This window comes from Mixophyes fleayi, chromosome 4 (assembly GCF_038048845.1).
Source record: "Mixophyes fleayi isolate aMixFle1 chromosome 4, aMixFle1.hap1, whole genome shotgun sequence".
NCBI classification, from domain to species: domain Eukaryota; kingdom Metazoa; phylum Chordata; class Amphibia; order Anura; family Limnodynastidae; genus Mixophyes; species Mixophyes fleayi.
The window spans coordinates 81,102,921-81,127,746 of record NC_134405.1 but is presented as its reverse complement, the minus strand read 5'-3'; the positions used below and the strand labels follow the sequence as shown (position 1 = coordinate 81,127,746).

At 42.2% G+C, this 24,826-nt stretch overlaps 1 protein-coding gene across 7 annotated transcripts in view; it reads right to left on the bottom strand.

Annotated features, from left to right (window-relative positions):
• The window catches only part of MEGF11 (multiple EGF like domains 11), a 236,177-nt gene that overhangs the window by 30,458 nt on the left and 180,893 nt on the right, over positions 1-24,826 (bottom strand). For all 7 annotated transcript variants that reach the window (XM_075207608.1, XM_075207614.1, XM_075207613.1 and 4 more), the window contains 7 exons: positions 21,318-21,438; positions 19,314-19,477; positions 19,087-19,189; positions 6,514-6,660; positions 5,808-5,942; positions 2,942-3,070; positions 1,856-1,984 (listed from right to left, as the gene is read on the bottom strand). In XM_075207608.1, coding sequence (XP_075063709.1) covers positions 1,856-1,984; positions 2,942-3,070; positions 5,808-5,942; positions 6,514-6,660; positions 19,087-19,189; positions 19,314-19,477; positions 21,318-21,438 — 928 coding nt within the window. The remainder of the gene's footprint in view (positions 1-1,855; positions 1,985-2,941; positions 3,071-5,807; positions 5,943-6,513; positions 6,661-19,086; positions 19,190-19,313; positions 19,478-21,317; positions 21,439-24,826) is intronic.

Here is a 24,826-nt window from a genome sequence, read left to right as displayed (position 1 = left end):
CCCCATAGGCACGGCTCTTAATGAGAATAAATAATCCTGCAAAAGAAAAAAACCTGCAAAAAAACCCTACAATGGTCACTGAGCAAGTACATCTATCTATCTCTATCTCTATATATCTATATCTGTATACATCTATATATCTATATCTATATCTAGGGGCCCCGGTGCACTGCTTTGCCCGGGGGCCCATAATGTTGTTAAGATGGCCCTGGTTTTAGTACAATAAAACATGATCGTGGGAGTGTACACTCTTGCAATATCTGAACAGTCGTGAATCGTGTGAGCAGCACGATAATTCATAGGTGTGTACCCAGGTAACAGTGCTGTGCTGATGGACAGGGAGGTAACAAAGATCAGATTTTTGTGCATATGCATGAAATCTGGATCCTATATACTGAAACCCAGAACCGTCCAGAATTTACTTTCATTTTCCAACCTGTATTACAGAAATTACAGTGAAGCTGCCGCTGGTTGCTCTGGATAACAATCTCTTTCCTTGCAATTTACAAACAGTGTTTTTTCTAAAAGCACAATAAACTGGTAGTCTTCCTTAAAGGCTGTCATGGGTTCTAAGTCGTTCATTTCCTTTAGCAAATTGATTTCTATTTACACATCGAGATAGTTAGCTCATGAGTAAGGTTATTCCACAGCTTGAAAACAGCCAAGCTAATTTATTCCCAGTTTTGTATTCAACGTAACCTACTTCCCAACTATCCCGATTTCAGTGGGACTGTCCTACCGTCCTGAGTATCAGGAATTCTGTCCCGATTTAGCAGTTGGGAGATATGTCCAACTAGATAATGTCATGTTTACCAGCGGCAAGTGCGTATGCCATCAAAGGAGTGTTTATAAGGCAAGAAAAGATGGTGGTTCCCTGCATCTGAAGCACCACACCCCCAAAGTGAAAGGGCACACCCACAATAAACATGACCACACCCCCTTCCTGTGCAGATGTCCCGACTCCTGAACTATTAGGGGCGTATTCAATTGTCGGGAAATCCCGCGCGGTAAAACTATTACCGTTAATACGGTAATAGTTAGCTGGATTTCAGCTCCTGGCTCAGGGAGCTGCGAGCTGAAATCCAGCGAGTAAATTCCCGTTTTAACTGTTTTTCCGCGCATGATTACCATTATTACCACCAGATTTTCTGCATTTCCACCGAGAATTGAATATGCCCCACAATGTTGGGAGGAATGACATGAGATGCCCTTCATTTCTGCTCTGCCAAGGAAATATTGTTTCAACAAAACTATGGGTTTTAAAATTTCTCCTACGCGAGAAAGCATTTGTTAAAAATAAGAGATGTGTATGTAAAAACGTTTTAGACAGGTAGTGCCCAGGAAGTGATGAGTGCAGATGAAAATTGCTTCCCGGGCGCTTTACAAACAGCAAAACTACTGATCAATATCATAAATTCTGACAAATGTTGAAAGAAAAGGAGTTTTGCCTGTTTTGCTTCACTCCACATTATATATTAAATTCCTGGAGGCTAAGGGGTACATTTACTAAACTGCGGGTTTTAAAAAGTGGATATGTTGCCTATAGCAACCAATCAGATTCTAGTTATTATTTATTTAGTACATTCTACAAAATGACAGCTAGAATCTGATTGGTTGCTATAGGCAATATCTCCACTCTTTCAAACCCGCAGTTTAGTAAATATACACCCAAGAGTCTTTCTACTCTAAACTAGAAGTCCCAGTATACTCTCACAACTGCTGTCTGTTAGAGTATGCTGGGATTTGTAGTCCCATAACAGCTGGAGAGTCATTCCCTACCTAAGCCTGGAACAGAATATCGGCACAGACAATACATACAGAGCAGGCAGTTACCCATCTATCAGATTGCACTTACTTTGAGTGCAGTACAGCCCCGTCCATCCAGCGGTGCATTTACATTCTCCGTCATATGCACTGCACTCAGCGTCATTGTGGCAGCTACATGTGTGGATACAATCCGGACCCCAAAGACCAGAAGGACATTCTGTTAAAAATACATGAATGTGTACCAGTCATCTCTATGTTAACACACTGGGCAACAGATATGCTTTTCTTGCAGTTGACAAAACAAATGATCTTTAAATTCCAGTACACTAGCAGGTGCCATGTTTCTTTTTAAACTACTAGAATTTAAGCTAAATGAGTCACATCCTAGAGGAAAACCAAAAATAAACAAAACCAGTAAGCACTTATGGGGCTTCAATGAGAGTCATGAGCAAACCCAGCTACAGACTGTAAATACTGGCTGCATTTGCACGTAGCACACAAATACTGGGCAGATTTAGTTTTACACTGTGATTTAGAGTTGATCTAGGAGACACTCACTTCCAGCTCTAAAAATGTCTGCACGTTTTACATTACCCCCAGAAGCACATCATGGTTTTGCCAAGGTGCAAACTGGTAACTTCTACCTGTATTAATTCCAACTCTAAATGAAGCCCAAGGTTGGCATCATACACACAGGGATGTTATTCTTAAAGTCCTACTGAACGAGAAAAAAATACATTTGTAGAAATAACTATAAATGGGCTTATGGTTTCCTCCATCACTGCCAATAACAAAAACATTATTATTTAAGTCAATTAAAGCACAGTCAGGAGCAGATCAGCATCTCCTGCAAGTTCCTTATTTTATATAACATGTAATTCAATTGTATCACTATGCGGGATATGCTGGCTCCGCAGCAATAAATGACATTAGCAGTATCTCATCTCAAGGAAAAGAATGTGAGACGAAACACTAGGGGGCTGTGGTGTGTCAGGAAATACACTTGTCCTGTATCCTGCTACAATACAGATTTGCATACAGTACATGCATGAACAATGTGTCCTGACATGCTGCAAACCAACACGGGACATCAGTAAAATGTGTTTTCCCACATTGATGCCCTCTCTACAGAGATGGTGAGCAAAAGAGTGTTGTGTGGCTGAGTGCTATTTACCGTCAGAGCAGTCGCTGCCTATCCAGCCGGGGTAGCACTGGCACAAGCCATCAATGGGGTTGCAGGTGGCATTGTTGCTGCACGCACACGCCTCCGCACAGCTTCGTCCAAACCTTCCACTAGGGCAAACTGTTAGATGGAGGGATAGAATATTCAGATCTCATAGTCACTGCTCTAACTCACAGGCAAGCAAACTGGTGTGGAACTACAAGTCTAAGCATGCCCTGTCAGCATCTAAAGGGGGAAACTTGTATAGACAAATCTCTCTAAATCACCATACTAGTAAAGTAAAGAAATATTATTTAGTCTAAATCAATTGAATTTTGAAAGATTTAAAACTGGGAATTTGTTTTAACAATCTCAATGCTTTTCCCATTTATTTCAATAGCCCATGCATATTAATGGGCTTTCCAACATGTAAGCTACTGTTGTGGCACTACAAGTCCCAGCACACCCTGACATCCATTGATGGGACATGCTGGCTCTTGTAGAACTACAAGTGCCAGCATGCCTATCGCTGTACTGACTTGGGCTTCAAGTTCCTCTCAAAAAATATAGATAAAGAATATCCGAGAAATATATTTTAAAAAAATATAATTATTTTAAAATGTCCTTATTTGTCCTATAATTTACTCCCGCTATCGTCATCCTGAGACATGTACTGCCGTTGTGTTTGTTAAATTAGCTTCTCTGACCCCGGAAAAGAGATGGCCAGCAATACCCAGCAAAAGCTATCAATGGAAAGAGGGTTTCTAAAATAGCGAGATACCTTATCTCCCGCGAAAACACCTGTTTACACCGGAGATAGGGCTTCTCTGTAATTAATAAATAGGCCTGTTAATCTAAAGGCATGCTGTAACTTGTATTAACAATAGCTGGAGAGCCACAAGCAGGCAAAGGCTGCTCTGTATAATGACCAGTTCCTGCCACTAAGAATGTCCATGCCATTGCTTTCACTTCAATTTTCAATGTAGCTCTGAAACATATTACCCAAATTATTCTCTTATGACTTCTGTAATTCTATCCTCCTTTTTCAGTGCAATCAATCACTCAGTCATATCTGTATTTAAAGCAAGTAATCTCATCTGATTCTTCTAACCCAGATTATACTTACTGTTGAGTCAGCACTTCTAATTACAGTACTTTAAGGGACTTAAAACACTGGGAGAGCCTGAAGCAGCAGGCATTCCTAGCTGAAGCGTGTGTCATGTGATGTGAGAGTCACATGATCACCACGAGATCTGCGATGGAGATTCAAACTTCCACTCATTATGTAAAGGACATCGCTATGTTCCACAGCACTGATCGCTTAGGTGGGGATTGAGTGGGATGGCACACACGAGGGGGGGCATGTACAAACCTTAAAAGGGGTTTTTACAAAGGTGTACAATCCCTTAAAATTATGGTGTGATATTAGTTGGCAATAAGGTAATTTTGTCAGGTTTTTCTGTATCATAGATCAGTGGCGGATCCAAGGGGAAGGGGGGGGGGGGGGGGCGATAGGGGCGATCGCCCCCCATAGCAGACGCTTGCTGCCGACGGCTACACAGTATGTGCAGGTCCGTCCAGCCGTGACAGGCAGGGACAGTGTGCTGCCCGGCTGCTCTGACTGTGTTTAAAACACAGCAGCACACTGTCCCTGCCTGTCACGGCTGGACGGACCTGCACATATTGTGCAGCTGTCGGCAGCCTAAGATGTTAGAAAGGGGCGAGGCCTAAATCGCCCCGGGTACAGTACTTTTCTAGATCCGCCCCTGTCATAGATGCTATAGGGTCCTATTTAGGCTTTGTCTACATATAATATCTTCAATGGACAGTCCGAACCTCCACAATCAGTGTTGTTTTACACAGTAAGAAGAAGACAGATTGATTTTACTATATTTGGCTATTACTGTTATCTGCTCTAAAATATATGTGTTTTTGTTGCATATAAGGCAATGGCCCATCACGATATATTAAAACATATGTATATAAAACAAGCTCCCAGACATTGTTTCATTTTAAAATAAATGACTGGAATCTCTATGGTGGGGGCTAAATAGTGCATAGTGGATAGATAAATAAGCACAATGCTATATTTCACTGTTAAATGATTGCTGGTATCTTAATACCATGAAATGGAAAGCAGAGAGCAGCGCTGAACTCTAGTTTGTCGCAAGGGGGTGGTGCGCCCCCTAATTATCTCCCTCTTTGCAGCGACAGAGAATACAGCTTGTTGATGTCTAGGGGTGGAGGTGTCCCGACACGTAACGGGGATGATGTTTTTCTGCATTATTTCACACAGTGAGGGAGGTTGTCACAGGTTTATTTATTATCAGAAAACTGATTCCCACAAGAAAACATCAGAAAAATGCCATTGTGATAAAACCTTATCTCTTCACAGACCATCCAATCACACAGACGGCGTAATCCGCAAGCTGTGTGACAGGGACATTAGCAATGTACCCCTCCCTCTATGAAGCCTCTGATTCCTCATCACCTGGCCCCCTCCTGTCCAAACAATCTGATAAGAAGCCCCCCTCCCCCTGGAAGGATTTTCTTCTGGTTTGATTTTGTCTTCCAAGTAAATAGATCTTGGTAATGAGGCAGCGCCTGGTTGCAGTGATAAAACTCCTCTTCTGTATCTCCCGCATCAAGTGTCCTTACTGCATACCGATACCATTGGAACAGACAGAACCACACAGGGGCAGGTTGCATTTGGGTGCAAATTCCTACTACACCATAGCAACCAATAAGCAATTAGCTTTTATCCGTCCAGGCCAAATCAGGTAATGAAAGCAATTGTCTGATTGGCTGCCACTGCACAGTGCCATCTTAGTAAATACCTCATGCGACTGTGAATATGTCAGTAACATTTGATTAGTACCTTGGTTACAGAGAGGCCCATAGAATCCTGGCAGGCAGTCACAGTGGCCGGTGATGTGGTGACATGGTCCATTGGAGTGAACACACTGGGGACACGATTGGCTGCAGCGATGTCCAAAGAATCCAGGAGAGCAGACTGTAAAGAGTAATAGTGAAGTGTCAGAAAACAAGAGCTGGTAATGATGTGACAGCTAATGTGTAATAGGTGCTGACACTGACATAAACGTAGATGGTACATGGTGATATGATGGTGAATGTATGTAATATATGCTGGCTCAGTAACCTTATAGTGAATATGTAATACGAGCTGACAGAATTATGTAATAAATTTCTGATTGCAGAACAACATGACTATCAAAATGATAAGATGGTAGAGTATGATATGAGTGAACCCAATGGTGTAATGATATGGTCAAATTGTGCTGCCACAGAGCAACATAAGAATCCAAGACCAACAGTGCCATCTATAGGGGCATTTGTGTACATGTGATAAGTAACAGAGCTTCTCTTCTTCACTATCACATGTCGTAACATTATTTCCATGACTAATGCCATGATCTACCAGGCAAGACAACTTACAGCATGTCATTAGATAACTTCAATACCGTTTTACACACAATTCTACCAAACCGTGAGAGATTTCACTTCTTGGAGAAAGATGGAACAGTGTACAGTACTAAACCCTCTGTTGTGTGAATCGTCCTTACTTCTCTGGCACAAGGCTCCCCGATATCCTGGTGCACACTCACAGCTCCCATCCTCCGGTGAGCATGACCCCCCGTTCTCACAGTGACATGACATGGAGCAGTTAGGTCCCCAGCGACCCTGAGCGCACACATTGTCACAATGAATACCTGGAAATAGAAAGAGACTATCAACACATCAAACTGAAACTGAAAATTATGGCTTTTTTTTAATGTAGTGAATGTTACTTTAATTTAGACAAGGTTTAAATTAATATTTTTTTCACTTTTTTTACTCTGGAGATGTCAGGAGACACAGAATTGGTAACACGTGTTATGAAAGAATTATATCTATCTGCATATTTACATTAATTGATGTGTGTGGCAAGTTGCTTGATCTGCCAGCTTGAGAGTGCCCCCTTTAGGAATACTTTGTTTTCTCTTCTTTTTGGTTAGTCTGCCAAGGCCGAGTAATATAAAATATTTAGACACAACAGAAGAATTCTATTTAAATAAAGAACTCCTGACCTGCTACAGGTACCTCTCTATTGCACTGCTCACATTTCATTCTGCCTCACGCCTTCCAGTTTTATAATGTTTTAAAAGACAAAAAGTACAATTATGGAATTATTTTGCCTGTAAAAAATAAAAAAAAGTGAGAGTCTTGTACACTATGCAGGTTTTCTTAGAATACATACCTGCTTTTGAACAATTGTGTCTGTTTTGCCCACTCTGCGTCAGATTTAGGGTTGGTTGCTAGTAAATATGCGCTTTGCCACACTGCTCAAGCACAATAAAATGCGACTGTATTTATAGCAACTTGTGCTTGGGGCCCCATACACCATGAGAGATGGACCGGCGTGGGCGAGCGGAGGTTGATCCGCAACCCCAGATACACTTCTTAGGTGGTGTATCAAATGCAGCTGGCAAAGGCCTGCTGCAAACATGATAATAACAACACCAGCACTTAACTTTATTGTGTTTAAAAAATTAATAATAATAATAAAAAAAAATAAAAAAATAATAATAATAATAATAAAACCATCGCCCCCCCCTTTCATAAATAAATAATCAATACCAGTGCTGTAGCATAATCAACAATGAGTGCTGCAAGAGCGGTAAGCATCACTAGACTATGCTAGGCTGGTCAACTATAAAAGGTAGATCCACAGTGTGGGGGCCCCTTGTCATAAGGAGAAACCAGTGCCAGCCGGTCCGCACAGAGGCCCAATCCAACGGTTCAGCCGAGAGGTACTGTGCCAGACGCAGACTTGTACCTACGCACCGACCTACAAGTACTTCACATTCTGTAGTGAGAATTTTGACTACTGCTCGAGTTTTATCTTCACACCGGAAATCCCTGACAGCGACTTCTTCACAGACATCTGGATACTAACATTCTATAACGCAAGGTACTATAGACAGTGCACTGCAAGTCATAAACTTCAGAAGATACAGAGTTGCTGCCATTATCAATCCTGAAGCCAGACAGAGATTTGGAAGCCAGATGTGGAGTGTATCCGTGCAGATCAGATATAACAAAAAAAGAATGTTTGGAAGGAAAGAAGGATGTGGGGGAGGGGGGATGAGAGGGGCTGCCTTGGGAAAACAGTGGCATTTGAGAGATAAACATTCAGCCTTATTTCTTCATCCAAGTTATGAAACACTGCCCTGACCATTCTCATGACATCACAGGCTGTGATCAAAGTGGAAATTTAGAAGTGGCAGAATGGAAAATGTGAATGGGGCTGGATAGTTTTACAATCATAGCAGTAGGAGAAGTAGTGGTATGGTATACCTCTGTATACCGGGCCACTTCCACCACTGACCACTGCATATAAACTGACCGAGACAAGAGTGAAACGTGGGATATGCTTTTAGGTCAGTGATCGGCAACCTGATATACTTCGGGGCAGTGTCAGACTGGGGCATGAAGGGCCCACCGGGGGAATGCAACACTAGGGGCCCACCAGAGGGGGTGTGGTCAGCCATAATAGAGGCAGGACCAGACACTAGAGGGGGAGTGGTCAGTCCACGAAGGACAGCTAGCACCCTAGTGTAGTATATAAAGAATGCAGTGTGTGTATAAAGAATACACAGTCTTGACCTGCCCCTTAGATTGGGCATAACAGTCACCAAAAATCAGGATTGTCCCACTAGACCAGGATTGGCTAACCTGTGGCACTCCAGGTGTTGTGAAACTACAAGCCCCAGCATGCTTTGCCAATATATAGCAGCTTTTTGCTGGTAGGGTATGCTGGGACTTATAGTTTCACAACACCTGGAGTACCACAGGTTAGCCAAGGTTGCACTAGACTCAAATCATTTGACAGACTGTCCTACCTGTTGTTGTCGTCACTTTTACCTCCTGTGGCTGCTGGTTTCTTTAGTTGAGGCTTGTCTGGATCCTGGAATGTTGAGGGCCCTATTTGGAAAAAAGAATGGGTACATTTAGAAACGCCGACCATCCCTGCCATTAAATCAACAGCACCCACATTTAATAATTAGGCCTCTCTCCAGCCTCAACATTAAAGTAATAGTGCTCACATTTGATGAATAGATCTATTTCCCTCCAACCAACCCCAACATTAAAGTAATAATATTCCCATTTAATAAATAAACCTATTACCCTCCCTCCAAACAGCCCCAGCAATAAATTAATAGCATTTATGTTTAATACATCCATTTCCTACGACCATTCCTAGCATTAAATAATTCATTTTCACATTTAATAGATAGCCCTCCTTCCCACACTCAGCCCCACATTCAATTATAAACGGAATGGTCCAAAGGGTGCTCAAGTATAATAGGGTGAGATGAAGTTGGTGGTAGCTCTTAGATGCAAAAACTTGTATATGCTCTCGGTAGGATATGTGTGGTGACTGGGATTTAGTAAACAAGTGTGAGGGAACAGATTATTGAATAAACAAAATACACATTAACAGTCACAAAAGATAAGTGATAGATGCACAGAAATGCAATGGATGTTGGTAAACGTCCCAGAAGGCTGGAATATGATGCCAATGTTTTGGATATCAGCTGGTGTGTGCCAGGGATGGCTGCGTAGCAGCGGTGCTGCTCTGATCCTCTGATCTTATGTGAGGTTACAATTACCTTATTAGAAAGGTGTGTGCGCTCGGTAGTGGATTCTGTGGTGCAGTCGGCTGCAGTCTGAACTCCGTGGTCTCCCTCTGTAGTCTCCCTCTGTATGACTGTTGCTGCTTGGAGCAGGTCGTGGTGTAGGCGGTAAGAGGTGTCCGAAGGCAGCTGTGTGAAGTCGGCGATGTGCGCTTGATATGCCGGGGGATATACGCTGCCATTTCTGTGACTTCTTCTTGACCGGGTGTGCAGCTAATTACCGCGCTTGCGCGGAGCTAGGTGCTCGGGTGAGGCCTCCAGATAAGCTCCGCCCACGGGTAAAAGGGGGTGTGGCCGTAAGGTAGCCGGGCCTACCGGTGAATTTACCGGTAGCCCGCTGGGCCAGTCCGACGCTGCTTCGGGGCTAACATGGAGCGGACCTCTAACCTTCAGAAGGTCCGCACATTACCCTTAATCTCAGTAATAAGTTATAACAATACATTTAATCAAAGAAGGAGGCACCTATCTGCAATAACATACCAGCAGGCAATTTAAACAAATGTTACAAACTATAACAAACAAATCTGACAACAAAGCAGGAAGGAGCAGGGGCCACACGAGTGAAGGCTCGGAGGGCCACACTCAGCCCTAGAACCTCCTGTGGTCCATCACTAATGTAGTTAAGCGGCACTACCAGTGTGACTGGCCTATGCACCCTGCGGTCAAGTAGCTCAAATATTTAATCCAAATCTAAACCAGAAATCAGAACCTGAGCGGGTTAAATTCTGATTACAGCAGCAGGAAAGTGTAGTTCATCCATCTCTGCTGAGCAGGAACAAGAACGGCAGCAAGTAATGAGAGAGGAGCCTAGGAAAGGTGTGTGGCCTTTTCTATAATGGATTTGTAGCCTGTTATTTAAGTACACACATGCAGTCTACCTGTATAATTATGCTTACATACTCCATGACATGTTTAGTTCTGGCCAGATTAGGTTCACACTTGGTACAGGCAATAGTAAGTAAATGAATAGGGTGTTACCGTGATGGAAGAGTGAAACATTCCACCTCCGTTTACCTGATCCCTCCCCTGCCCTCCACCTCACTCCCTCTCCCCCCCAATGTGTTGCAGCATTTGCTGGCTTTATCTCACAGGCCCACGCTCCTCTGCATAATGGGATAAACACAGGGGGAGAGACCTCAGGCAGAGAGTGGATTAACGTGTTACTCAGGAGATGCCCCCCCTCCCCATCACAGCAGAACAGGTACCGCATTGTAATTACTGAGGCTTCAATCTGCTCGCCAGACGAAAGTTTAAGGATTACTGCGAGTGAGCGAAAATCATTACACAGACTCTGAGCCGTTTTCCTCACTTGTGTTACTTGCTGATTTTCTGCAAACTGAGTTAATGCAAAAATATTGCAGACCCAGGGAATTTATGGTGAGCTCACAAACTCCTTCACCCTTTAAATGCTGGAGGTCGTCAACCGAGACTGATCAAGCAATTTAACCCTATGAAAACTTATATGAGACCTATTCCCCATGCCAGGGTTAGTGAATGCTCCCTGTATACACCACACTTTTGGTACAATCACACAACCAATCTCTTAGGAGAGAGCATACATGTATTGGACACTAAGAAACAAGTAAAGGTCTTTGCAGGCTCTACAATGCACAGTTGTGGTAAATAGTGGTTGCTTTTATGTGCAGTTGCTGAGATGGGGCATCTATAATGCTTTCCACAGCTGTTATTACTAAAACTTTTCCTTCTGCCTGCAGGTTGGAGATTTTATACTTCTCTCACCCCTGTGAGGATTTCTCGGTGCAGGCGGAAGTAGAATTCCTTATCAGCTTTGGACAAATTAAGTCTTGTGAAAAAATTAAAGCCAACATTCTAGAGACTTATCTCCAGTCCCAGAGAGTGGCAACCAAAACTAGCATCCAATCACGGTGGGGGATAATCCGAGGGTAGCCGTAATCCTATAGTGCCTTGCTGCCTTATCTAGCCCTTGACAATTCTGCATATTCTTAAATTGCTGTCTCTGGATGACCTCGCATGAACTGTATTATCTCATTTTTCACAGCCAGCCAAACATTACATTATATGTTGAAATGATGGTTGCATTATGTACAGCACAGAGTGCACTGTCTGCGGTTGAGGTACAGCACAGTGTTATTCCTGGCTTCTTTTCTAACCTTGGACTAGTCAATATTTATTCACACAGATTTGTACACAGGAAATAATCATTGCTATAGGGAGCTTTTGTGCATCTTCTGAAAACGATTCTGCTTGGTGAACTCGAGACTCAGGAAGGTAATAGTGATGCAAATTCAGATTATGAAGACATTTAGAAGAAGAAAAGAGTCAGACAGACAGGTCTATCGCAAGATTCACAGACACATCCATCTAGTATAATTAGCTGCTATCTCCAGTCCCCAGAGTCTCCGCTGACAGCTTCATTGTATAAAAAGGTGTCGGGACTTTGCACTGAGGCAGCACTAGTTCATCAGCACAGTAAAGGAAGTGGCTGTGTCTTTAAGTTCACGGACCAGACCTTATGGGAGTTAGGATTATCTGTGCTCCTGCATTAATGGAGCTGGGGAGCAGACAGGGGCCGCTTTGTGAGTGAGTGACAGCACTGATGTGACCAAACTCTTACATCCGCTCAGCTCAGAGGAACCTTATCGGAGCCTGCTGCGGTATCACCCCGTCCCTCTGCTCATGCCTTGGAAGACTCGGAGAGTGACAGCATCTTTATGTAGAACCATCTAACCTGTTCCATTCTCTGTCTGAACAATAGTGCAGTAGTGTCTATTCTAACTAAACAATTAGTCTATATTGAGACAAGATGTGCTCCTACCGTCACATAGAAAACTAAATCTGCTGCAAGAAGACCAGGGAAAATTATAGCTAAGAAATGTACAATATAAATAGTGGCTGCTATGGGGATGAAACTAGCATAGTAAAGGGGAGGGTTGGGGTTAGGGATTTTGGGGTTTCAGAGTAATGCATAACATTGCTTTAGTGCATACACAATAGAACAAGTTCATTGTCTGTCTAAAAATCCACTATGTACACACATTGAGGTTTTTGATGGTGGAACTAAAAGGTGAATGTTCACTACTAGTCATGGCCTACTATCACATCTGTACCATTCCCTCATTCATTCAAAACATTTATTTTTCTCACAAAATACAGCTCTTTTGGCTTTTAATTTTCATGTAACTCCTCAAATAAAAAGGGAAATTATCACTGCCTAAATTCCAAATGAAAAATATTTTAATTACTTTTATTCACTTTGTAAAATATGGTGCTTGATGTGCTATATTTGCAGTTTATTTGTGCCTAGATAGAGCTAGGGACTTATTTAAAATTATTGGTAAAAGTATTAATTTCCACCAGCTCTAATTAGGATTGGGTGTAGTTTTCACAACAGTTTTCACAGCACCCTGAAAAAATGAGGGCCTACATTTGCTGACTAGATACACTGCATTTTGATGCAATAGTCAAGTTGCAGTTCAGTAACACAGCAGATATGTGCATGGTCTGCATTTGCAGCAACACTGGAGGGATGCATTCATGCACAAATAGGCACATGACATCACAAATCATGGTTTGTTCTGAGGGCCCTCAATTTGGCACTTTTATAAACAAACCATAATATATTAAAATACCACAAAAAAATTATTCAAGGGTAACTTTAGTACAGCATACTATTATCAAGTCTACAAGGTGAGGATAGGACAGGAATGGGTTAATGTTGCTAAAATCATAATTAGCGTTTATGTAATCTCTCTAGTAACTTTAGAAAACAAATATATAGAAATTGTTGACTAGGACAGGAATATAAAATTAAAACATCTACTATGTTCACTAAATGTTACTGTTTACTAGTGTATAGAAGAAAAGATACTGGATCCCATAGTAACCATTATTTTAATACTACTCCAAATATTACACAATCTGATTGGTTGATATAAATTACAGTATCTTCTTCATTGGCACCGGCTTTCATAAATGTCCTCTAATACGAATACACAACCAAAGATCATATCACATTCTCTTGCTATGGATATAGCAACAGATTATATAATTTAGGAGGGTGGAGATAAGTTTAAGCATGTACAGGAAACATAGGTGAAATGTACAGCGAGGACTGTATATAGATATCTAGAGATGCTGGACCTGATTCATCTAGGAACTTAATATGAACACAACTTGCGTTTTAAACAATCACACATAACTTGCATACATGTTCACCCGTATTCAAGTGCAAGCGGATCTCAAGAAACGTTTCCATTTGAATCTGGGTGTAAGTACGCTCTGGCTCTACGTTACTTGCCGTCAGGGCCGCCGAGAGGGGGGGAGCGGGTACTAATTACCCGGGCATGTCAGGGGGCCCGGCCCGGGCCCTCGCGCCGACACTTTTTTTTTTCAAAACAAATTTTTTTTCTTTTCTTTTTTTTTTCGGCGGCCGGGGGGGCTCGGTCGTTAATGGGGGGAACAGGGTAGTTAAAAAAAACCAAACCATACTCACATGATTGCGGCGCCGGCGTCCCTCCTCTATGCTGCTCTGTGCTCCATTGCTCCAGACTGACTGAATGCCGGGTGTGACATCACCATGTCACGCCCAGCATTCAGTCAGTCTGGAGCAATAGAGCACAGAGCAGCAGAGAAGACAAGAAAGAAGAAAGAAGTAAAGGTAAGTGAAGGGAGGAAAACGGGGGGGGGGGGGGGGCAGCATGGCACAGAGGGGTTAAAGAAAGGAGGGACAATAGCAGCATGACACAGATGGGGTTAAAGAAAGGAGGGACAATAGCAGCATGACACAGAGGGGTTAAAAAAAAGAGGGACAAGCAGCATGACACAGAGGGGTTAAAGAAAGGAGGGACAATAGCAGCATGACACAGAGGGGTTAAAGAAAAGAGGGACAAGCAGCATGGCACAGGGGTTAAAAAAAAGAGGGACAAGCAGCATGGCACTGGGGTTAAAGAAAAGAGGGACAAAAGCAGCATGGCACAGGGGGTTAAAGAAAAGAGGGACAAGCAGCATGGCACAGGGGGTTCAAGAAAAGAGGGACAAGCAGCATGGCACAGGGGGTTAAAGAAATGGGCAAAGGCAGCATGGAGGGCACAGTGTGATCATAAGGGGGCATAGCGTGGTGATGATAACGGGGCACAGTAATGTGTGTGTGTGATGGCACGGAGCTTTTGGCAATGTAGTGTGTGTGAGGTAGATGGTGGCTAACTAATGGCTGCTATTTTGTTTGCGGGGTAATGGGAATACTATTTTAATGTTGGGGCTGGAGGAAGGCCCAATTATTAATCATGGATGTTATTGATTTAACAGTGGGGCTGGCTGTAATTTTCTAAATGTAGCCATTTTTTTTCCAAATAGGTCCTCCAACATTCCATGATCCAGATAAGCCGCAACTAAAGAAACCAGCAGCCACATGTGGTAAAAGTGAGAAGAACAGGTAGGACAGAGCAGCATAGTGTGTGAAATGTTGTGATTCTAGTTGGGACAATGTCAATGTTTGGTGAGCCCAGTGGGCGCAGGCCAAGACTGAACTCCTTCTGTACACACTGCATTCTTCCTATACTATACAAGGGTGCTAGATGTCCTGAAAGTCAGGAGTACTTGGACAAATGTCACGCTCCGCGGAATTCAGGACCTAGTGATTTTATTGTGCTAGCTACGCCCCAACGGCGCATTGCCACGCCCCCAATTGTGTGACCATACCCATGAAAAATTTTGCGCCGCTGTAAGGCGGCACAATTTTTTTTTGCTTACTCAACTATAAGGGGGGGCCCCATGAATTTGTTGTACCGGGGCCCTGAATTCCTCTTGGCAGCCCTGCTTGCCGTATGCAGACTTCACTGGCATAAGTCTTGATCTGGCGCACGTGTACAGTGATTTCACACAAGATATGGCACACAAATGGCCTTATGTTCGTAGATAAATCAGGCCCCCTGTTTGAATATTATCTGAGTGAAACAGGCCAGGATGGGACCTGATGCAGGGATACATTGTAAAGAGCCGTGAAACAGACATAAACGGGAAAAGCTAAACAGGATGTAGAACAGCCGTTCCCAAAGTGTTTGCCGCGGCTCCCTGGGGTGCCGCGGCACTGTCACTGGGGTGCTGCGGACGCCCCTTGCAAAAGAAGAAGAAAAAAAAAAGAACTTACCAATCCTCCTCCTCACTGTTCTCACTGACTGCCGGGTGTGACGTCAACACGTCCGACAGTGTCAGTGAGGAGCAGCAGAGAGGACATCAGGAAAGAAGACAGCAGAAAATGAGGAAAGAAGGTAAGAAAAGGAATGGAGAGTGAAGGGGGACAGAGTTTGAGATGCTAAAGAGGGGGGCACAGAGTGTGAGATGATGAAGAGGGGGACACAGTGATATGATGAAGGGGCCTAAATACATCTTACGTTATTTTGACCCAACGACTTCAAAAATGGGACTACCCGGTAATTATTTTGGCTTAGGGGTGCCTTAGATAAATTATGGTGACCCTGAGAGTGCCTCAAACTGAGAAAGTTTGGGAACCTCTGATGTAGGATATAGTAAAATATTCATCTATAGAGGATACACTTTACATCCTGGTGCTGTTCTGCCACAGTATGTAGCCTATCAGTGCTGGCCTTGGAAAGGATATAGACCGTTCTTCTTAAATGAGATGATGCACTGACATTGTGACAATCACAAATACATGAGCTATAGTATTCCAGCCTTAACGGATGTATTCTGCAAACACTTTAATTGCTGCATGAGCATCCAATATTTTCAAAGGGGTATCGGAATTTATCTCAGTTGTTATGGACGCATTTTAAATAAGCTGGCACGTATCGGGATACTGACAATCCTAATGTTTTGGAGACCAAACTTGCATATGCATAACTGTATATAATTGTGTCAATATATTTCAGCAGTTACATACATATATATTATTTCCCTTTAATATGAGAATAATACCACAAAGTAAAAAGTCCCGGCATCCTTGACTGAAAGTATTATCCCTTCTCTGTGAACACATGAGATTTGCACCTACTTTCAGTACTCCACCCCCTCCCATCTCCAACATCCCGGAGGTCAGTAATCTCCATACACACATACCTTCTTGCCTCTGGTTCCCACACCAATCAGTGCTGAGCAGACGGGCGAGCTGTGTGTTTGTTAGGCTGATAATATCTATTTAATTTACTGAACAATGCTGCTCAGCCCCTAGCTGTGCTCCCTGTTCTGATTTTTTTAAGGCAAATATACCGCTGCGTGGGGGACAAACAGAGTCGTACAACAACACTGCTGTGCTCACTCTACGTCAGCAGCAGAGCTGGCCACTAGCACACTATCCATGCTCTCACCACTAGTGACAAGTGTATCTGTTGTTTTGTTAATACTTTTCTATATGAGGAATAGGCAACCTATGCCGGTACATATATTATACCCTTATGAGTGAGCATTTTATTATACACAAAGAGTTTTTTATTAATTAAGTCCACAATTCTAATGGTACCTTTGAAACACACAAGCAATTCCTAAAATCCTTAAAAGACCTATAAGGAGATGTTTCACTGGCTTGTTGTCACATAGGTCCATTTAACATACTGACCGTTTTGCATCTATCTAATGCTTTCTAAAATATATCGTACTGATCTCATAGATTCATAAGGGCTATGACCCCTCGACCATACAGCAAAAAACCCAATCCCAATGTTGATATATATTACAATCAGAGATAAGATGGTATATTACATATTTACAATTTAAGACCACATTTAAATAAAACCAAAACAATGTACAAGTGGAGGACCCCTGTGGGACATAACACGCTCTCCTCTACAACACATGTGGCAACTAAATAGGAGGAATAAACACACAATATACTATATCACAGAACAGAATATAGTATGAAAGTGTAGTACATATAGGATTATGAGATCAATTAACCTCTTCAGGGAAACCTATCAAGTTCCATAAGTAAAGTTCTATTTGTCCTCTTCTGACAATATTATCACTATTTGTCCTCAACTAATCATATTTCTCACCGCACTTTACTAGGTGGCCGGGACATACAGAATTGGGCACTTGTGGTTTTACATGTGGCTGGTCCATTGCACAAATAAAAGTCATTGCCTTTTGTTACATCTAACTCATGTGCATTAGATTGTAAGCTTTTATGAGCAGGGCCCTCTGCACTTCTGTTTCTCACTGTGTGATTACATATCACTCCCTGACTGCACAGTGCTGCATATGATGACACTTTATAAATTGAGGATAATAATAAACAAATAATAAAGAGCTGCATGCCATGTAGAATATAGTGACAGTAGAGATCATCACACGACAACAATCAGCACCTGATATGGGGTGGAGCACATTATCCAGACCCTGGGTATTAAGGGTGTGTGGTGGTCTTCACACCTCTTATACAGCACACATCACATATTATTTCCTGCAGCCACTTTCTATTTACCCCCCTCTTCCAACTGATTACCCCATAATAAATGCCAGTCTGTATTGTAAATGTGATTGTGTGACATCAAGCACTTTTTTTTATTTATTTTTTATTTTTTTAACACAAATGCACCTATTTATACAGACTTGTGCATAGTTTTTCCCATAAAGATGGTGGTGACTGAGGAGAGCTCTGTGGAGCAGCTGAGTGGATCAGACATTAGTTGCTGAATGTGGGCTGGGTGCAGCAAAGCATCTCACCACCCTCTTAAACTTATCAACATATCATACACACCTATTATCACAATACATTACAGTACTCAGCCTACTTTACTTACCAAGGGGTAAAGTTATGAAGCTGCGGATTTGAAAAAGTGGAGATATTGTCTAAAGCAACCAATCAGATTCTAGGGGGTATATTTACTAAACTGTGAGTTTGAAAAAGTGGAGATGTTGCCTAAAGCAACCAGTCAGATTCCAGTTATCATGTCTTCAGTACAGTCTACAAAATGACAACTTCAGCAAACGCAGTTTGATAAATTTACTCCCAGGAGTGGACTTCTATGGCTACAAGTACATCATGTGGGATCTATTTTATATAAGTGGATGTATTTAAGCATTTCCATTTTTTTCCATTGTTAAATACCATTTAGTTTTTTTTACTGTTAGCATTTTACAGGCTGGTATAGGGACTCCTTGAAGAGACATCAGCCTCTGCTCCGGGTTACAAATGTACATGGGAATATCACTGAGGTACTTAGTAACCCTGCAGTGACTTATATGATCAGTGAGTAATATCATAATGGAGACATAGCATGTGTTATCTGTACAGAGCAGTAGCTGCTAGGTAACAGGAGAACTTCTACCATAGACAAGCTGTCTATGGACTGTGCACTTACTGTTGTTGAAGTCATTTCTATAGAGGTTCCCGGCTAGAAAGGAGTAAGGTGACAGAATCTCTTATTGCATCTCTCTTCTCTCACAGAGGGTTAAATAACTAGGCTGGGGCAGTGCATGTGGTGTAATGTTGGTCAAATCATTCCTTATGTGTATTTTACATACCTGTCCACCCTGCCAGACAGTGACAGTGACCAGTCACTGGGTCACATCCCTCGGCATGACTGCAGTCACAGTGCTCAGTACAGTCCAGACCGTGCATCCCCTCCTAAATGAAAAGGGGACATAGTCATGAAGACTGAAATCAGGATGTGAGAAGTTATGGTGGTCAGCTATGCACAAAGAGAAATAAGCAGGTCATTATTAAAGTGGTATGAAGTCCCTCTCCAGACCTGGCATTGCTGGTCACAGATGTCACCCATCCAGCCAGCGGCACACATGCAGCTGCCATCCACTGGGCTACAGGAAGCATCATTCAGGCAGTGACAGCTCTGATTGCAGCTCAGGCCCCAAGTACCGCTCGAACAGGGAATGGAACAGTCTGTCCCTTGCCAACCTGCATACAAGAGAAAGGGTTTGTACAGTCCCAGATAATTCCCATTAATATAGATCATTTCAGCTATCAATACATTCATTACAAATAATTAGTACAATCATATACAAAGCACAGAACAAGCACATCTATGCACAAGTACTGTCCCTGCTCGTGACTGGTGTCACTGCACACTGGAGTGATCTGGTACGGCCCAGATTGTGGTTGCACTAACATATATGTAGTGTGTTGTCTGCTTTAACGTGACATGCTGCTGTGCATGTGTGTTCACTAATATGGCAGATGTGAAATGTAACATGAGCAATATAAAACAGAAATATAGGGTCTACTTTGATGTCTCGGTGCTTGCATATAATAAGACATTTTAACACCTGGTCCATGGGTACTGATATGTCAGTTCCGGTTATGGGATTTAAGTTGCTCTTTGCTTCATGTGCAGATTTCCCCCAGTAAAATACATATGTATTGTTTTATGTAAAATACTATGACCTAGCCGTGTAAATGTAATCGTTCTGCATATCTTAACCCCGTGTCACTAAGACCCGTCCCCACTAGTCAACGAATCGAATGGGCCAGGAACCTGGAGGTTGCTCTACTCTCCCGGGGATCCAAAACTATATTTTTATTATATGTATAGATCTGTCCCTAGAATTCTAAGAATTTTTCATACTTTAATGTGCAAAAGGTATCCCATTTATAACATGGGCTGAAGCCTGGTTTCCCCCACCTAGCTAAAAACATACTTGCCAACTCTCCCGGAATGTCCGGGAGACTCCCGAACTCCGGGTAGGTCTTTCGGACTCCCGGGAGAGCAGGTAAATATCCCGCATACTGGAATTTATTTGCCATAATGACGCAATTTGCGGTGAATCGCATCATTTTGGCCCCGCCCCATGACAAAATGCCGTTTTTCCACGGGGGGCGGGGCCAAAACGTCGAGATTGACTGCGTCCTGCCCTCCAACCACGCTCTCTGCCTGGGATCTCCTGGAATTAACTTTGCAAAGGTTGGCAAGTATGGCTACAAACTAATCCATTTGAAGGGAATAGAGGTTTTGTGGCCACCCACATTTAGTTATTAATGCCCCTCAAAGTGCCCAGCACCTGCCATCGGAACCTGCAAAATGTTACGTTTCCACAGACACCACCATTGTGACATGTACATGTCATGCACCTTGTTACATATAGACACATGGCTTCCCATATGCGCTGTATGCGTCATATTGCACCTTTGTAAGACATAACCTATTTCCTACCTCAGTCTCAGTCTTTCCTCACCATGAACATTATTCTGTTCTATTCACCCATTCTTGAAATATCTGCAGATTTGTATCTATTTTTATTCATGTAAGCTCTGTATATTTACCCTTTCATTCAAGCTAAACAGCCCAATAAATTGTACCACTGACAATTTAAACAAAGTATCTTTTCCTATTGGACATCAGGATTTTTAACCCTTTGCCTGCTAGATAACATAGACTTTAGTACCTGCTAAATGTTGTAGATTCAATGCAAGAATCTCTGCCAATCTTAAGGCCCGCCTCCTAGCATCATGCAGCCTCTGTGGGCGATGCATGAAGGTGAAGTTAACTTTGATTCCACCATCATTAATGTATTCAGGCAATAATGAGATTTGCTTTGGACTTTTGTTTTATTTAGTTGATAAATGTATAATTGATTGCAATACTCCCTAGCACCGACAGAACAGAATGATTAGAGAAGGTTCTCATATCTGCCTCTGATAGTTGTTGCTGGTGCATTTTGCATCATTAAAACAGGTATAAAATCAGGTAAATGTGAAGCAATCAGTGACATAAGAAGAACTATTGCAAACAAACCGTTACCTTCTCTGCACATGCAAGACCCATCCACCGGGGAGCAGGCTGCACCATTCTTACAGGTACACAGTGACAAGCAGTCAGTTCCATATGTCCCAGCAGAACACAGGGCAGAACAGTCCTGTCCCTGAAAAGAGAACACGATAGTGGTAAATGGCCTGGGATCCATCTCACAGACTCACTGCAGGGAGAAGGTACAGTGCAATCTATAGAGAATGTCCCCTGTGGTGGCAGATAAGTCATGTAATAGACAGTGGGTCCATGCTCTTCTCTGTACAACAATCTGTTTTACCTGAAATGCCACCGTTGTCTGCTAAAAACCATTAAGTCTGAAGATTTCAGCTATGTCGCGGGTCCCTGTCTAAAGTTCAAGGCTATTAATCACACAGTGTAGTAATTAGTAATGGAGAAATAATCTAGTTGGCACAATTGCAGAGTTAGGCATCCCCTTGAATTAACTTCCTTACTGAAGTACTGTAATACCCATGGATTTACTACAGAGCCTTAATTCCTTAGTAATTGCCATATCGCCGCCTGTCCTCATGAAAATGAACGATTGGCCTTTGACGAAAACAATTACTACATGTCCGTGCAGTTTTCTTCTCTCTGACCAAGACACCAAAACATCAGTTTTAAAAATAACTTGTCACATATACTTTGGGGCCTAATCAAATCAGTAAGTGGAGCCAAAATTAGCTCAACCAAACTAGTTCTACTTATCATGCCCAAGTTCGTTATCCGCTATTTTAATTGTTCCTTCAGCTATTGTGTATATGCATTTTGCAGCATGCTCTGAAAAGCCATTGGCTGGAAAGGCAAGGCTGTGGTTGTTGAACCACAAGCATCAGCAATGCTTGGACATGTAGCTCCAGCTGTAATTCCAGTATGATAATTACGGGTACTGAAGACCCCTACCCATTGCACAAAACAGTAAAAACAAACAAAAAAGACACATAGTTTAGAATAAATTAAATAATGATTTTTAATTGAAAATAAAAAAATCAACGAAGCCCCTTATAATATAAAATCTTCTTTCCATCATAATCCAAAGGGACATTTTTCATTCTTTAGAATTCAAAGGGAAAAACCACATTGCAGGTGATGTTAGATTGCTTGTTAAGTGCCCTGGCACTGAATGACTGAGACCTAGATAGCAGTGGCGCACGCAGGGGGGGTTTCTGGTTCTCCAGAAACCCCTCCCCTCCGCGAACCAACGGTACTGTACAGCAGCCGCGGCGCTGTCAAAGAAGCGTCCGCGGCAGTGCTGCATTGTAGTATAATACAGCACTGCCGCAAATGCTGCTTGACAGCGCCGCGGCTGCTGTAGAATTCAGACTCACTGAAATGGAGCTGCTGCGCATGCGCAGCAGCTCCCTCTCGCAATATTTTTTTTTCCCCGGGGGTGGGGGGGCGGAAAACCCCCCTTCTAAATCCTGCGTTCGCCCCTGGATAGGTTGGAAGCATCACCAGCCACTCAGGCATTCATGGTGGTCCATGGGAAGCCACTTGTAATGGACACTCCCGGTCAGTTCCGGGCACAGTCATTCAGTGCCAGAGCTCTTATAGTCTAGCATCGCCCGTATTGTTTTTTTATCCCATTGGATTATAAAAAAAGAAAAATTTCTCATTGGACTACGATGGAAAAATAATATTTTTTTTGTTTTTAAATAAAGTGGTGAATGAGGGATTTTGGGAGACATTTTTTTCAATTAAAATGTATTTTTTTTTTAAAATGTGTGTTTACGTATTATATATTTATTTATACTATATTTGTATAACAAATACCACATTGTACTGGGATCACTGAGGTGGAAAAGTTGATTTGCCTCTTCAATCCAATAAGTGGATTGGCCATTGATTTTTAAATTATTATTTATTGTTATATAGGTTCTATTCAAATGGCTCAGCCAGAACTCCACAGGCCAATCTGGTTGGATGGAATATATTCATTCTAGACTGTTAAAAGTTGACAAACAAATAAAGTGTTTTATTTAATATAGCATAAAATTTATTTTATGTAGTATGGATTTCATTGGAATTCAAGCACATTTGTCATTGAATCCCTCTCTCCCTGAATCTTTTCGATACTGTATTTACTTTATTGCATGTGAGTGACAGTAATATGTGCAATGAATAGAATAGCTCTTTTTGTGCCCATCCTATACTCTTTAAGGGGTAAGCATTTTTGACCTGTAATGTAGCATCTCTTAACACAGCATTTTCGGATCAATTTATGATCCTTATAACGCTGGGACATTCCCTCCGATAAAAGTCTGCCCAGAAAGACAATTCCACTGCGAAAGCGGAAGCATTTTCATGTTGTCCCCCAGAATGTGCAAATACCATAACAATGGGCACTGTACTGAATTTGCAAAAAACGGGGAACTAAAAAGTCCCCTTAATGTCATAAGCCAGAGGTGCTCAAACACAGTCCTCAAGAGCTACCAACAGGCCATGTTTTCAGAATTTCCGTCTGTACAAACAGGTGAGATAATTACTGACCCAGCCAAATAGATTAACTCACCTGTTTTCAGGAGTAAAGAAATCCTAAAAACATGAACTGTTGGTAGTTTGGGCACCTCTGTATAAGTTATCGGTTTTCAATGCAACGGGTAAAAAAAAGGGTTAACTTGTCGGCTAAATAGAGGTATTACTGGACACCTAGAGAATACCAGGCTTCCCAATTAGACAGCAGTAATGGGGGCCGGTGCTCCATGCCCTCCCCTATTATCCAGGCAGACGCAGTAATTATCATTTTGAACCTGATTAGGTGAGTGACCTGATAGACGGAACATGCTGAAAAGACACAAACACCTTCGTGTCAGCACAATTACCAAGGAAGTGCTGGATCAGAACTGTAACTCATACTAGCCATTGAAGTGGTTGTCCTTCCAGCTGCAGCTCTATTCTTCAGTCTCATGACCTTCTACACTTACCTTCTCAACATCTACAGATACTAAATTACCATTACTCAGCTGCTTGTTATATCACCTGCTGAAACTAAGGACCTATATCTTTTAAAATGCAACAAATAAGAGTGTACAGTGTTTTACACCAGTGGTTATTCAGCGGCGGGTAACCAGATATGTTTTATAAGCTGCAGGATGCGGTCCTCTAACCTTCAAATGGGCCGCATATTAGACTTACTCTCAGTAATAAGTTAAAACAACACCTTTAATCCATGTTATCTGTAATAACATATCAGCAGGTTATTTTAAAAAAGTGATACATGCTGTAACAAATCTGACAATCAAGCAGGAAAGAGCTGGGGGCCGCAGGTGGAGCCTCGGAGGACTGCATAAGAGCCTAGGGCCGCCTAGCCTGTTACCATTACTGGGCCATGCTGACATGCAGAGTACAGTCAGGCATGTTTATGAAAACTTCTACACAGGATAAATGAGGTGTTGCCCATAGCAATTCAAACAAACATGATGTGTGTAAATTATACATATATATATATATATATATATATATATATATATATATATATATATATATATATATACATACACACA